The sequence below is a fragment of the Salvia miltiorrhiza genome, chromosome 4 (assembly GCF_028751815.1).
Source record: "Salvia miltiorrhiza cultivar Shanhuang (shh) chromosome 4, IMPLAD_Smil_shh, whole genome shotgun sequence".
NCBI classification, from domain to species: domain Eukaryota; kingdom Viridiplantae; phylum Streptophyta; class Magnoliopsida; order Lamiales; family Lamiaceae; genus Salvia; species Salvia miltiorrhiza.
In genome coordinates this window covers 11,007,087-11,022,707 of record NC_080390.1, presented here as the reverse complement: position 1 = coordinate 11,022,707, position 15,621 = coordinate 11,007,087, and the positions used below count along the sequence as shown (strand labels likewise).

Below are 15,621 nucleotides of genomic sequence, written 5' to 3'. Positions count from 1 at the left end.
TAACGCTTATGGGCACACAACCGCAAATTGCGGACACCTGATGAATCAGTTGGAGATATTGGTGAGACAAGGTCGACTAGACAGATTCATCACTGGACCCCCGAGAGCGATGAACGGAGAACGGCACAACCGTGACCGGGGTAACCATAGGCGTGACGGGGGGGAGAGAAGGAACGACCCAGACGACAGGCGGGAAAGAGAATTAAGGAATGAGGCACCAGAACGACCACCTTTCCAGAGGGAAATTCATATGATCGTTGGAGAAAACGGTATGCCTACATCAAACAGAGCGAAGAAATAACTTGTCAGGGCTGTGAGAACAGGACACTTTAACTCTAAGGTCATGGCTATCACCAGCGCAGCCAGCGAACCCACCATATCCTTTGGCCCGGAAGATGCCAGACCGTTAATGTACCCCCATGATGACGCCTTAGTCTTCTCAACAGACGTGGCTGGATGCCTGGTCCACCGAGTTTTTGTGGACTCAGGCAGCGCGGTGAACATTGTGTACTGGAACTGCTGGAAGGCCCTTGGCTCGGATGTCAATGTTGAACCAACGAATGCACCACTCTATGGATTCTCAGGAGAATCAGTAGTACCAATCGGAATGGTAGAACTGCCAGTCACCTTGGGACGATCGCAGGGTTATAAAACCAGAACAATCAGATTTTTGATCATAGACGCTCTGAAACCTACGTACAACATCATCTTGGGGCGGCCCGCGCTTAACACCTTCAAGGCAGTAGTTTCCACATTCTACCTCAAAATGAAGTTTCCGATAGACGGTGGAAGAATTGGGGAGGTGTGGGGGGATCAAGCTACATCGAAGCAATGTCATGTGCAAACACTAACTCAACAGAATGATAGTGTTGGAGACGATCCCAACACCCGAAAGCAGAAACGAAAGCAAGCAAATGTCCCGGGGGAACCTAATGATCAGAGAAAGGAGAAGATGGGGATAGTCACCGCGTCAAACCCCGAACGCAGAGAAATCATGGAACTCAGAGATGGAGTTGATAAACAGCCACTCGTTTCCACGAGTGATGCATGCTTGCTCATTGAACTTTTTCCTGACAGGGAAGGATACACTACCAGAATTGGAGCGGGAATGGCACCAACCCTCCAAAAGGAAGTTACCGCATGCCTGCGCAGGAACGCGGATGTATTCGCATTCAACACTTCTGATCTTAAAGGGATAGACAAAGAGCTAGCCGAACATCGTCTTAATGTGGACCCGACGGTTAAACCAGTCAGACAGAAAACAAGACACTTTGGCGCAGAGAAGGATGCAGCTATTCGGGAACAGGTCCAAGCCCTCCTAGAGGCAGGACATATCGTGGAAATCCAATATCCCGAATGGATATCTAATGCAGTCATGGTAGAAAAGAAAGTCAAGGTGTGGAGAATGTGTGTGGACTACAGAGACCTCAACGCAGCTTGCCCTAAGGACTGTTACCCGCTCCCTCGAATAGATCAACTGGTGGATGCTACTTCAGGGTGTGAACTCTTGTCCATGATGGACGCATACCAAGGATATCATCAGGTAAGGATGCATCCAGATGATGTAGCCAAAACCGCCTTCGCAGTGTGCACAGGAGTCTTCGGGTGGGAAAGCATGCCCTTCGGCCTCAAGAATGCGGGGGCCACATACCAGCGTATGATGGACAAAATTTTTAGGACGCAGCTGAGGAGAAATATCTCGGTATATGTCGACGACATGTTGGTGCGCAGCATTAAGGCCAGCTCCCACGTAGCCGATCTGGAGGAAACCTTCTCAGTAGTCCGCAAGAATAAACTCATGCTCAATCCCGCTAAGTGCACCTTCGGGGTGCAGTCAGGAAAGTTCTTGGGTTATAGGGTAACACCGGAGGGGATCGAAGTTAACAATGACAAAGTTAAAGCTATTCTGAACATGACCTCACCCAGGAATGTCAAAGAAATCCAAACACTCAACGGGCGAATTACCGCGTTGAGTCGGTTCATCTCACGCTCAGCTGAGCGAAGTCTCCCGTTCTTCAAGGTTCTACGAAAAGGAAGTCGGTTTGAATGGAGTAGTGAGTGCCAAAGAGCCTTCGAAGACCTAAAAGCTTACCTGACCAAACTACCAGTGTTGACAAAACCCTCTCCGGGGGAACCATTATACTTATACATCTCCGTGGGAGTTGAATCTCTGAGCTCAGTGCTGGTCCGGGAGGAGAATCGACAACAAAAACCAATATACTTCGTAAGCAAGGTCATCCAGGGTGCAGAGCTACGCTATACTGAGGTTGAAAAGACCGCGTACACAATCATGATCACGGCCAGAAAGTTGAGGCCATACTTCTTATCGCACAAGGTCATTGTGAGAACAATAATACCATTCAAACAAATCTTAGGGCGACCGGATCTAGCGGGGAAGATGGTGAAATGGGCCATAGAGCTCGGAGAGTACGAAGTCGAGTTTGAGCCGCGCACTACCATTAGAGCGCAGGCACTGGCGGACTTCATTCAAGAAGCAACAAGGTGGCCTATGAGGGGACCGTGGACAGCACAGGTTGATGGGTCGGTCACCAAAGAAGGGTGTGGGGTGGGAATCTACATCACCGCGCCCGAAGGAGAAATCTACCAATTCGCTATCAAGTTTGAAGATAAACTATCCAATAACGAAGCCGAATATGAAGCAGTGCTAAGGGCAGCCCACATACTTAGAGAACTCAGAGCCGACAACGCAGTGATTAAAACTGACTCTCAACTGGTGGCACAACAGTTAACAGGAGGTTACGGGATAAAAGAAGAGAGAATGAAACACTACTTTGACAAAGTCCAGGAGATTGGGAAAAAGTTTGAGAAATTTGAAATACAACAAGTGCCGAGAGAAGAAAACCAACGAGCAGACCTCCTGGCCAGAGTAGCCAGTGCAGTCGAACAAACGTGGAGCGAGGACATTACCTTGGTGTTCGAACCCAAGAGAGCGGTGGTGGCACAGGTATACAACATTGAAACCAAGGACGATTGGAGAACACCCATCATATACTATTTGAAAAATGGCAAACGAATGGAGGAGGATACCTCACGGTATGCCAAATATGAGAATTACTGTCTCATTGACGATCAGCTATACAAGAGGTCTTTCACCCATCCATTTTTGAAATGCCTGGCCCCAGAGGAAGCACGGTTTGCTTTAAAAGAGATCCACCAAGGGTGCTGCGGTAATCACGGTGGACACAGGGATTTGACAAGGAAGATAATCAGAGCAGGATTCTACTGGCCCGGAATCAGCAAAGAATCGAAAGCCTTCGTGCAAAAATGTGAAGCTTGTCAGAGACACGCTCCCAAAATCAACATACCTGGGGAGGAAATGGGGATCATGCATGCTGCGCATCCCTTCGACAAATGGGGAATCGACATTGTGGGTAAATTACCAACTGCTCCGGGAGGCAAGTGCTTCCTCATAGTTGCCGTAGACTACTTCTCCAAGTGGATCGAGGCGGAAGCTGTCACCAAAATCGATGATAACACAGTGGAAAAGTTCATATGGAAGAACATCTGTTGTCGGTATGGGGTGCCAAGGATTTTGGTCTCAGACAACGGAACCCAGTTCACGAGCAAGAAGATCGAAGATTTTTGTTCGCGGATGGACATCACACAGAAATTTGTGTCAGTCGCCCACCCTCAAGCCAATGGACAGGTAGAATTGGCAAATCGCACCATATGCGAAGGGATCAAGAAGAGACTCGAACGAAGCAAGGGATGATGGGTTGAGGAATTAGATACAGTGTTATGGGCACTTAGAACCAGTCCGAAAACCGCAACCGGAGAGGCTCCTTTCACTTTGGTATACGGGTCGAACGCTGTGGTACCTGCCGAGGTAAGGCTGGAATCTCATCGGGTTACTACCTATGACACTGCACAGAATGAGGAACTGCGCCGACTGGACTTGGATCTGATTGAGCTACATAGAGAGGAAGCACAGGTGAGGGCGGCAAAATACAAAAGTATCATCAAAGCTGGTTACGACAAGAAGGTAAAGCTGCGCAGACTTGGGAAAGGAGACTTGGTACTCAAGCGGGCAGACGCATTGAAGCCTGTAGGAAAATTTGAAGCTAACTGGGAAGGTCCTTTTGTTATCACGGAAGTCCTGGGGGGAGGAGCTTATCATCTAGCAGATCAAGGAGGGCGGCCCTTAACCAGGCCATGGAACATAAATAACCTTAAGAAATTTTACGTGTAAGTACTCTTTTTCAGTTTCCATCATGTAGACCAAACACTCTTTTTCCCACTGGGTTTTAACGAGGTTTGGGCCATGGACATCTTAATAAAATGGATTTCATGGTTTAGGGAAACCTTCTCTTACTTGCATAACACCTAAACACACACCAACACTGAACTTGTACCATCTTGAGGGTCGCTCTGCGGGGGTGTACCATCTGTGTTCCATCTTAAGGGTGTACCATCTTGAGGGCCGCTCTGCGGGGGTGTACCATCTGTGTTCCATCTTAAGGGTGTACCATCTTGAGGGCCGCTCTGCGGGGGTGTACCATCTGTGTTCCATCTTAAGGGTGTACCATCTTGAGGGCCGCTCTGCGGGGGTGTACCATCTGTGTTCCATCTTAAGGGTGTACCATCTTGAGGGCCGCTCTGCGGGGGTGTACCATCTGTGTTCCATCTTAAGGGTGTACCATCTTGAGGGCCGCTCTGCGGGGGTGTACCATCCGTGTTCCATCTTAAGGGCGTACCATCATGAGGGAAACTATTCAAGAGAAACTATCACTAAGGATCTAAAGAAAGAAAATAGCACTATCACTCAAAGGGAATAATGGACGCGCAGATGACTGCGCAGACCAAGGGGATAGTGGACGCGCAGATGTGACTGCGCAGACCAAGGGGATAGTGGACGCGCAGATATGACTGCGCAAACCAAGGGGATAGTGGACGCGCAGATGTGACTGCGCAGACCAAGGGGATAGTGGACGCGCAGATATGACTGCGCAAACCAAGGGGATAGTGGACGCGCAGATGTGACTGCGCAAACCAAGGGGATAGTGGACGCGCAGATGTGATTGCACAAACCAAGGGGATAGTGGACGCACAGATATGACTGCGCAAACCAAGGGGGTAGTGGACGCGCAGATGTGACTGTGCAAACCAAGGGGATAGTGGACGCGCAGATGTGACTGCGCAGAAAACGGGACAGCGGATGCTTAAAAGAGGGATACACAATGGCCGCACAAATGACAGAAAGATAGAAAGCTAAAATCTTAAAACAAAATTCTTCATAGTTGCTTACATACATTTTTCCCAACACATAAGTACTCAACAGAATTCTGATCATATTCATAATTAGTCAGATTTCAACAACGAGCCTTTTACAGAGAAGTAGGAAGTCATGAAGATAAACACGAAATACGGTTATATAAAATAAAATAACACCATCCAGAGCATTCAAAGAAAATCAAACCATACGATTATATAAAATGGGTTCAAGAGAAACTTTACAATTGGGATAATGTCTACAAAAAGAACAATCTTTTTACAAACAAAAGAAACATAGAAGGGAGTTGGTCAGTCAAGGCGTTGGGGAGAAGAAGGAGGATCCACGATGAACTCCTCAACAGGGGGATCTTCAACAAAGGCAGGCTGCGCAATCTCCTCGATCACCGGATCCGTCACCACCGGCAGCTGAAACACAACCTCCTCCTGCGCAGCCTCTGCTACCACAACTTCCGTCCCACCCTGCGCCGCTCGGGAGCTAGACCCCTTTTGGCCCTGAGAGTCGGGCACGACCGAGGAGGAAGTTGGAGGAGGGTAGACCAAGTTCCCCCCGGGATAGTTGCCTCGAGGAGAACGCATATGGCAGCGCAGCTCATTCAGATAAGGAGACCGAATCACCGGCGCCGCAGGTAGGGCATCCTTCGTCTCATCCCTAGCAAAGAGCTGGAGGGCCTTATCCAAAACAGGAAGCCACCAACCAGGAGTCGAAGGGGCGGAAGGATCGACGCCCAACAGCCCATTTAGACTGGTGTCATCCACTTGCTTCAGTACAGCCTCAAAGTCAAATTTGCTGCGCTGATCAGGCGTCGCTCCCACCTGGTCAAGAGCGAGCCGACTGCCTTCCTTAACCAAGAACTGCATGGCAGGCCCCATCAAGAGGAGCATGTCAGGGGAACGGCGGAAAGCTTGAAGGGAATCCTCTAACATATAGCGCAGGAACAATTGACCACGCGCAGTCAGGAAGTATTGTTGGCGAAACTCTTGTATCCCCCGCATGAAGGCTTGGTTTTCTTGATCGGCAATCGTTGTCTTCATCTGATTCAACTTTGCCCGGCACTCCTCCGACATCTCATGCTTGAGAGCCTTGAGTTCTTCTTCCTTGCTCTGGGACACACGAGCGAGCTCAGTCTCGAGGGACTCCTTCTTCACCTTCATCTGAGACAGCTCAGCCTGAGCTTGGCGTAGCTGTTCCCGTAACTCAGTATTATCAGCCAGAGAGGCCATGAGTTCCCCCTCCTTTTCATGAAGATCAGCGGCTGCCCGGGTCATATGTCGGGAGGCCGACAAGCACTTCACCCGCAACTGCGCAGACACAATCACAATCCAGGGGATGAATAAAAATACCCGCACAATAGTAATGTCACAAAAACAAAAACACGCATAGCTTACCTGCTCTACGCCCAGGCACATGTCAAAGGCCAGGTCCCCCATGTTCATGACATCGTACCTGCGCAGGTCGACAGAGGCGATCTGCGATTCCATCTGGGACCGGCACTCCTGACCGGTCAAATCCTTCAAAGCACGAGGGCCGGGAATCTCCATAACGGAGTCAGACCCCTCCCTTGCCGGCGCAGCTTGACGAGGCACATCATCGAGTAAGGCTTCGAAAGAATCTTTACTCTCGGCACCAGAAGCAGGGACCTTTTTCTTCTTGGACGAGACTACCTGTCGAGTCTTGCGACGCTTACGAGTACCCTCAGCGGAACTCGCATCACCTTCGTCGTGGAGTCGAAGAGGTTGAATGTCAGCAGCAGACGAACCCAGACGGGGCCGCCCAGGATTGAAAGACTCAGGGGACACGTGCTGCGCAGACCCAGTCTGCGGGGTAGTGTCTCCCCCAACAACAGGATCAGGAAGGAAACTGAATGAAGCAATGGTACCGTGCTCAGCTGATCTCCACATACCTGCGCAGGAAGGAGAATGATTAGGAAATGAAAATCTTTAGCACGAAAGATGATACAAACATTTGGAATATACCGATGGAGGTTGGGGGATAACGGGAGAAGAGGCCAGCCCCAGCCAAGACAGAGGGAGAAGCGACTAGTTTAAGGACATCAAAATCTTTGGCAGCAAAGGCTTGGCCCAGGAGATCGATGAAGGCGATTTCTAGGTCACCTAGGGGTTTTCTATTTGGGGGAGAGGAGTGCTTCATCCGATGCCACTCCACCTCGTCAGTCCCTGCGCAGTCCGCCCAAGTCCCATTCCGCACTTGTACAAAGAAATACTTATCACGAAATTTCTTATCCATAGAATGAAGATTACCTAGGAATGTCAAATTCATCTTCGGCTTGGCAGTAAAGTTGTAGTGACAATCGGTCTTTTTTAGGATGTGGGTCTGGTGAAACAACTCTACACTATGGGGGTAGTTATTAGCAGCGCAGAGGATATGTAAAATATGGGCCCTACGGAGAGAAGAAGGGGAGATCTGAAAAAAGGGGATCCCGAATCGTTCACATATTCCCACAAGAAAAGGGGAAGGGGGTAAGCGCAGACCCGCCTTCACCTGCGCATACCAAATAGGGATGGTGTCCGGGCGCCATTGCCCGTCCGCATCAGGCATATCGTCGGATTCCCGCTGCATCCGGATTTTCAGTTCACGATCATCCGGCTTAATGCGTAACAACCCCCGTACTTCCGCCATTTGGGCGGTGGAGATGGTGGAACGAGGAAAATGACAACCTTGGCATGTCATATCATCCGCCTCATTTATTTGTTGCTGCCGGGCACCCACGGTGGCCATGGCGAACGCACGAAAAAAAAAAAACAAAACAACACACAAAACAAAAAGAAAACAAGCACGCAACAACACAACCGAGAGGAAGCGAGCAGGCCACAGGGGATAATGAAGGAAGGGAGAACCTAACCTGGTAGGAGAAGTGATGGTCGGAGGGGAAGCCTAACAAGGAAATTGGGGACGACGAGAGATCGGAGAAATCGGAAAAGTCTGAAAGGAAGTTCGGAGAAGGAGAAGAAGAAGAAGAAGATGAAGGTGATGGAGGGTATTTATAAGAGGGGAATTTGAATCGAGGGAAGGGAGGGAGAATAATCATTAGGGTTGGGATGTGCGAAAGGAAAATGGAAGGTTAGGATTTCATCCCAGAATGGTGGGTGAAAACGAAGGGTCGAGATCTCATCCTCACAAAAATAAAAGCATGGAAGGACGTCACAAAGTACTCAAAAACATCAGATCACATTAAATGCGATGGGACAAGTTCTGTACCATGCCAGTCGACACAGACGGCGATATGAAGCCCTCCTGCGCAGGCTCACTCACTGCCTTCCCGAATATCGGCCATTCCTCCATACCTCAAAGCAAACACTTTTCATCCACGAAAATTCACGTGAAAATCTACTTCTTTTCGTAGAATAAGGGGGGGAGTAGCTGATGAGGGATAAGGTCCTCATCAGCGCAGCACACGACCCGTACTCCATATGTTACCAATATGAAAGATCTACTGCCTTAATGATTATTGCACAAAATAGGAAAACTAACAGTGCAGGACAAAGAATGGAGATCCCAGTTAGCGCCCTCTTTGAGAGAGCAGCGCAGCGATCGGCACCCCATGAAGGAGCAGCGCAGCGATCGGCACCCCATGAAGGAGCAGCGCAGTCATCGCCACCCTACGAGAGAGCAGCGCAGCACCAGCGCTCCTTGGAGAAGGCAGCGCAGACTTAAACACCTAAAGATGCCGGCGCAAGCGAAGAATTCCCAACTACTTTCTGAAGGAGGCAAAAGCTGCAAGGCCGTTGGAGCAAGGACAATCACCAGTGACAACGACGCCAAGGACGTACCGAGCACGTGCCATGAAGGAAAAGACAATCTTACCCTCTCCTCTTCATCTCTTATAAATAGCATATCTGTAATAGTAGAAGGGACCGATCTTTTCTCTCAAGTTTTACCTGTATGTTTTGGTGTTTGTAAAGAACTGTTCCATTGAAGAGTGAAAGAAGCATCCGTCCGTCTATTTCCTTCAGGTTCCGATTTATTATCAACCTTCTAGTTTAGATGTTGGTGATTCAGTGCTCCACCAATGTTCCTTCGTCAATAAGAAAATATATTAACTTAAGATGATAACGTGTTACAATGATTTTAAAAATGTATCTGAAAGACAATTATAAGGAAGCATGCTACACAATGGGTTTCCTAGAAGATGACAAAAAACGTATTTTATCCATTTTAATTTTTGTATTATTTAAAAATTTATTAATTTTACTTTGTAATGTCAATTTTTTTAGATGAATATATAATCAATTATTGTAATAATTTATATTTTATTATTATTTAAATATTTATAAATTTAAACAACATTAGGTAGTAAGCGGCTATTACTATACGAGTTTGGGAATATGACAAGCAATAAAATTATTTTTTAATCGAATATGACATGAATATGTGTACATAGATTCAAAACATGCTTCGTAAATTGTATAATTTCCTAATTTATGAAATTGGATGCCATGAGTTTTAAGAAATATTTAGTTGAATAGTGTGTTGAGTAGAGAAAGGGAGTTTAGTGTAGATTTTAAATATATTTAAATCCTATTGACTGCATTTTAAAGGGTATTAATTTTCTATCTCCTCTGTAATCATACGCAACTGCAGCACCGCTTCACTTCCTCGATGGAATCGCCGCCGGCCACCAACACCAACGTCCTTCTATCGCCCTCATAAACCTATTATTCCTCTCTCACAACTAAATCCAAAAGAAAACTCAAAAATCGATCTCCCATTTATGCTGTCAAATTTCCGGTAACAGAGAAGACCCCATGAAATTATTGGTTTTGATAGAGTAGACTGAAGATGATTGGCTGTCAAATTTCTGGTAACAGAGAAAACCCCATGAAATTATTGGTTATGATAGAGTAGATTGAAGATGATTGGCAGGGAATGGAGAAATGATAGCCAAATTCTCGAACCCAATTTCATCTAATCCCTAATTCCCCAATTTCAAACAATCCTTTACTCATTTCTTCCCCTTCACTGGAAAATATATTCACCCCTATGAGTGAGTACCAGAGACGCCGTTGTTGGCAAAGGCTTCTCGCTGTTGTCGCACTGTTGATTCGCGTACGAAGGAATGTCGTGTGCTGTTCAATCGAGAAGAGAGATAAACAAATGAGGTGGCTAGGGAACGATGGTGGTTGTGCAGTCGCCGAAAAAGAAGAGTGGCTACTGCGATTTGGGGCCTAAGGTTTCAAATCGCGGCAGTAGGGGGTGGCGACCTCTGTGTTGAGTCAAGGGGTGAGAAGAGTGAGACGAAGAAGGTGGTTGTGCAGTCGCTGAAAATCTGGGGAAGTGGCGACCGCGATTTGGGACCTAAGGTTGCGGGCGGCGGTAATGGGGGTGGCGACTCCCTGTGAAGTCGAGGGGTGGGAGAAAATGGGAAATGAGAGAAATTTTGGTTTGATTGAGGTCGAGGGGTGAGAGTCAAAGAAAATGAAAAATGAGAGAGATTTTGGTTTGATTAATTAGATTTTAATTTGAAGCTAATTTTTACCCAAAATAGAAATGTGTCTTTATTAATGGGACAACCCAATATGGAAAGTGTGTCTTCAATAATGGGACGGAGGGAGTAATAAAGTGATAAAGTAGGAGAGAGTAGTAATAAGTAGGAAAGATAATGTAATAAAGTGATAAAGTAAGAGAGAGAAGGTAATAAGGGAGTGATTAATTAGTTGTAATTATGCAATTAAAATCCCTTATTTTTTCTATATTTAGAAATGTAGCATCTTCGTTGGGACGGCCCAAAAAGGAATATGTAACGTCTTCGTTGGGACAGAGGAAGTATTATTTAATTTATTTTTTTCTTATTTTTTAATTATTGGTTCAAACTACAGACATCTAATATAGCTATGTTTCAAATAATTGTTTCAATTTCTCATTTAATATTTTTTCGATCGAAACTCTGCTTACATGTAAATTTTATAAGACATTTAAATTAGGTCAATTTCAAATAAATATTATAACTTTTTTTACTTTAAAATAATTCTATTAAATTCTCTATTTTGTGAAAAATAATTCTTGAAATAAAAAATGTATTAATAATTTCATAAACATATATAGATCCCGTCGAATTTCGACGGGTCACTTACTAGTTTCCTCTAAAAGAGAAATTAATTGTATATTTAGTGAGTGCAGAAAGAATCGTCTAAAAAAAATGTTGATGAATAAAAATGATAAATTGGAACATATTTTCATGGACGAATAGAGTATATAATATTAACGTGTGCCATTACACTAAATGATCCGCCAAAAGATTACTCTATAGAAGAATTACATCAAACGAAAAAAATAAAACTAAAAAAGGAGTGTGAAAATTGGCCAAGAATAATGAAAAGTGACGATTCATTCTCTTACAAATGTAAAAGGTCTAATTGATAGTTTGATACTCCTTCCATTCTTTCAAATTTAATTTATTCTAAATGTAATCTTATACAAAGCATTTAATTATTTGAACTCGATATTTCATAAAACTAATTTGAACCTATAATGATATATATATATATATATATATATATATATATATATATATATATATATATATCACTGCAAAAAAACATATGACTACCGGCGGCGTTTGCCGTCGGTAATTTCGAGGCGGCCTCCAGAAAACAAACTACCGACGGCATTACCGGCGGTGTATCGCCGCCGGTAAATTTCTCGTCGGTAACACAATTATCGGCGGCAAAACACATCGCCGGTAATTACCAGCGGTGGTACCGCCGTTATAATTCGTCGGTGAACGGCGGAGAACTGCCGGCATATTACCGGCGGCAAGCTGCCGTCGGTAAACTTCACCGGAGGGAAAAACGCCGCCGATAATTATTTTTGAAATTTATTTATTTATTTATTTATTTATTTCATAAGTTAGACGAACTTCTCAGTCGGTCACCCATCTTAGTTGTTCTCTAAGCTATAATGCACGGATTCTTCAAAAATTAGCATGTACGGCGAATCGGATTCTTTTAAGGTGCGATTCTCTCGGATTCTCGTCGGATTCGCACCCGATTCGCCACGTGGCGTATCTTTTAAAACAATTTATAAAAATAAACCGGATTCGCAAATTTCATATGCGAAATTCACGTATCTCGTGCACGAAAGGCCTACACAAGGTTATTTTGATAATTTTATTTTCAATTGTGACTTATATATTGGACTAATAATATTTGAATCGTTATATTGTTGCTCAATTAACTTATATAATTGAAAATGCTTAACTTTTGGGTAAAATAAAATGTAAATTACATATAATTAATTTAAGAAAATTTAAATTGTATATATTTTATAAGCATTATATATCATAAAATTTTAATAATTAGATGTATCATTGCCGAATCGCACCCTATAATTTTTTAAAATCCGTATCCCCGTACTCTTATCGTATCGCCCCCGCATCCACACCCCCGTACCTATGCAACATAGGCTCTAAGTCAAGCACGCTTAACTTTGAAGTTCCTTTCGAATGGTCACCAGTACAGAACACTCGTATTATTGATATATATAGTACCTATGAATTCATTTAAAGTCTAATTCAATATACAAAATCATATATTCATAACCTTATAATATGTCGAGATGGTATCCATGAGATGCTGTTAATTACGGATCGAGCTCGTTTTTGTCGTTATTTTTATGTCACAAAAGTATTTATTTATTAATTTATTATTATTATATTTTTTTATCAATCTAGTTTATACACCATAAGTATTTTAATTTGATAATTGTAATGTATTTTGAATTTATTTTCATACGTCCTTATTTTTATAAAAAAATAAGTATTTTAATTTGTTATAAGATAAGTAATTTGAATTTATTTTCATACGTCGTTATTTTCAATTCATTACTTTGTTACGAAGTAAGTGTAATGTTGTTTGAAAACATGAAATTAATAGTTGCTCAACATAACATAAATGTAAAAAGAAAGTGCAAGTGTAATTTAGTTCCAAAACATAGTTCAAACAAATAGTTCCAAAACATGAATTAAATAGTCCAAAACATGAAGTGCTGCTCAAGGTAGCTGACCCGACCGCCTCATGAACTCCTCGAATTGAGCCATAAGCTGCTCGAGGGCCTCACGTGCTGCTCTTTCGGCCTCACGTGCTGCTTGTTCGGCCTAAAGGCGCTCTTCCAGCGTGGAGATCCGTGTCTCATACAGCTGCTGAGACATAGCGGAAGTGCCTGTGCTTTGAGTAGATCCCCTACTAACCTGGCTCCAATCGGCACTTCCAGTGCCGTAGAGCCGGGACCTGTCGGGCTGTACAACCTCCAAGTAGATCTCAGGCAGTCGGTCCTCTCGCTCAGTCTCAACAGCAATGCGACGAATCTCCGCCTAATTCAGACATAACAGTGCAAAATTGTATTAAAATAAATACATTTCACTATGTATTACTAATATTTGATTAAACTTAAACGCTTACATCTAGTCTCTCATCCCTCGCTGATAGAAAAGTTTCATCCTCGCGCATGTGGATGCGGAGGAAGGTGCTATAGTTCTGTGCAGCCGGGGGGAGTCCAGTCTCCAAGCTCTGTCCATGCATGTATATAAGATAAATAAGTTATTATTTGCGATATTATATATATATATATATATATATATATATATATATATATATATTACTTATGAATTTATTTGATAATTACTAACCAGACTATGCTGCAGGATACGAGTGGACTGAGACCCTCCCACGTGCCTGTTGATCCCTGTACCGGGTCCATCAGGCTCAGACATCCGGTTCGCACGTGCTCGCTGGAAAACGGCCTGAACAGCCTCCTGACTCCAGTATGCCTAGTGTCCTGTCCAGAATTCGGCAGACATCCAGAGGGGTCTATCCATCAGCAGACCTGCATCGATACTAGCCCTGAGCTTCCTCTTGTAGTCGCTCATCATGTCACTGTACCTCTTGCTGGCTTTCTGCTCCCACATAGCCCTTACCTCAAGCTCTTCCCCAGGCGACCAAGCAAACTCTTTCTGTTGAAAGAAATAGTTAATTTAATATATAACATTTTACAATAGATAATGATAAATTTATGTACTATCAATTCAATCATACCCGTAATTCGTCAAAGTACGAATCCTTCACATCCGGGGGAGTCAACCTCTAAGTGTACCCGCCTGGGTTATCAACCCTCTTAAATGCTTTAGTGCAGGCTTTGGCCAGACCCACTGGCTCCATCAAAGTACTGTGTAAAACTAATTTAAGGAATTGTTTGTTATGCAAAAAATTATGATTTAAATTAAAATACTTACCCATTAGGCATCCTCTGAAAGACAATCCTTCCGGCTTCCCTAGTCGAGTTGGCCCTGATGTGGGCAGCTGATGGGCCTATGGGCCTTCTAGTCCGTGAACTACTAGAGGCCTAGGGAGTCTCAGGAGTCGCAGAAATGTGCGGACCGAACCCATCAGATGTGTCATCAGTTGGCTGCTCATCCCGATCAGACCGACCAGATCGACCAAACGCAAATAAACTTCTACGATGAGACATGTTACCTGTTTCAAATTGATTTAGATAAGCATTGACACACATAAAATATCATGAATTACTCGAATCAAACAAAATTTCGACAGCATAACCCCACTATCCATCAACCAAACAAACAATTACATTGTCAAATATTCCAAACAAATTAACTCATATACATTGCCAAAACAAATAACCAAACAAATACAATTATGTCTATCATCAATATGTTCCCTAACCATCACTACTGTCATCATCACTATCGTCGTCATCAGATGTCAACGGTTGATCATCGTCTTCTGGTTCATCGTCATCTTCAATGTCGACGATTCCACCGAGGGGATGAACAAGAAGTGGTTGGTCAATGTCTACAGTTGTGTGGGTAGATATAATAGTAACAACCTCTTCTTGGAACGGTTGATCTAATGTTGAATTAGATGCGGCAGTAGAGACCTGAACCTTTGATCTTGCGTTGACCTTGCATGCTGACCACTAGTTTTTCTTTATTGGTTCATACTGGGATAGGGTCAGTAAAACACTTGAACTGCCTGACTCACATTTGAACAAGACTGTCTTCTTAATTGGATACCCTGGATACTCCAGCACGCAAACCTCTTGCAAGTCTAGCACATCTCTGTCATAGACCGAGCCTTTAATGCAAACTCCACTGTTCACAGTCGCATTGTCCCTATCACGATCAGTAATGTGAAATCTATAGCCATTCACAAAATAGCCGGAGTACGTTTCAATCTTATTTAAGGGCCCGACTGCAAGCGACTTAATATACGGGTTCAAATCGTCGTTAAATGGACGACTCACCTGTTACACGCATTAATTTAAGTTTGCAAGCCAATTTTAGTTAAGTAAATGTATATTTAACATAAGTAAGTCGCATCTTACATAATGGCTAA

The 15,621-nt window shown here is 44.0% G+C and overlaps 2 protein-coding genes across 2 annotated transcripts in view; both read left to right on the top strand.

The window, feature by feature from the left end:
• The window catches only part of LOC131022705 (uncharacterized protein At5g01610-like), a 213,174-nt gene that overhangs the window by 170,981 nt on the left and 26,572 nt on the right, over positions 1-15,621 (top strand). The window lies entirely within an intron of this gene.
• On the top strand, positions 344-3,733 carry LOC131022992 (uncharacterized). Its single transcript, XM_057952530.1, has one exon. It carries the CDS (start codon positions 344-346, stop codon positions 3,731-3,733), a length of 3,390 nt encoding a protein of 1,129 aa, XP_057808513.1.

Bases quoted from the DNA above. Each gene is read 5' to 3' on its own strand.
- LOC131022992 (XM_057952530.1), top strand. From the start codon at position 344: ATGGCTATCACCAGCGCAGCCAGCGAACCCACCATATCCTTTGGCCCG.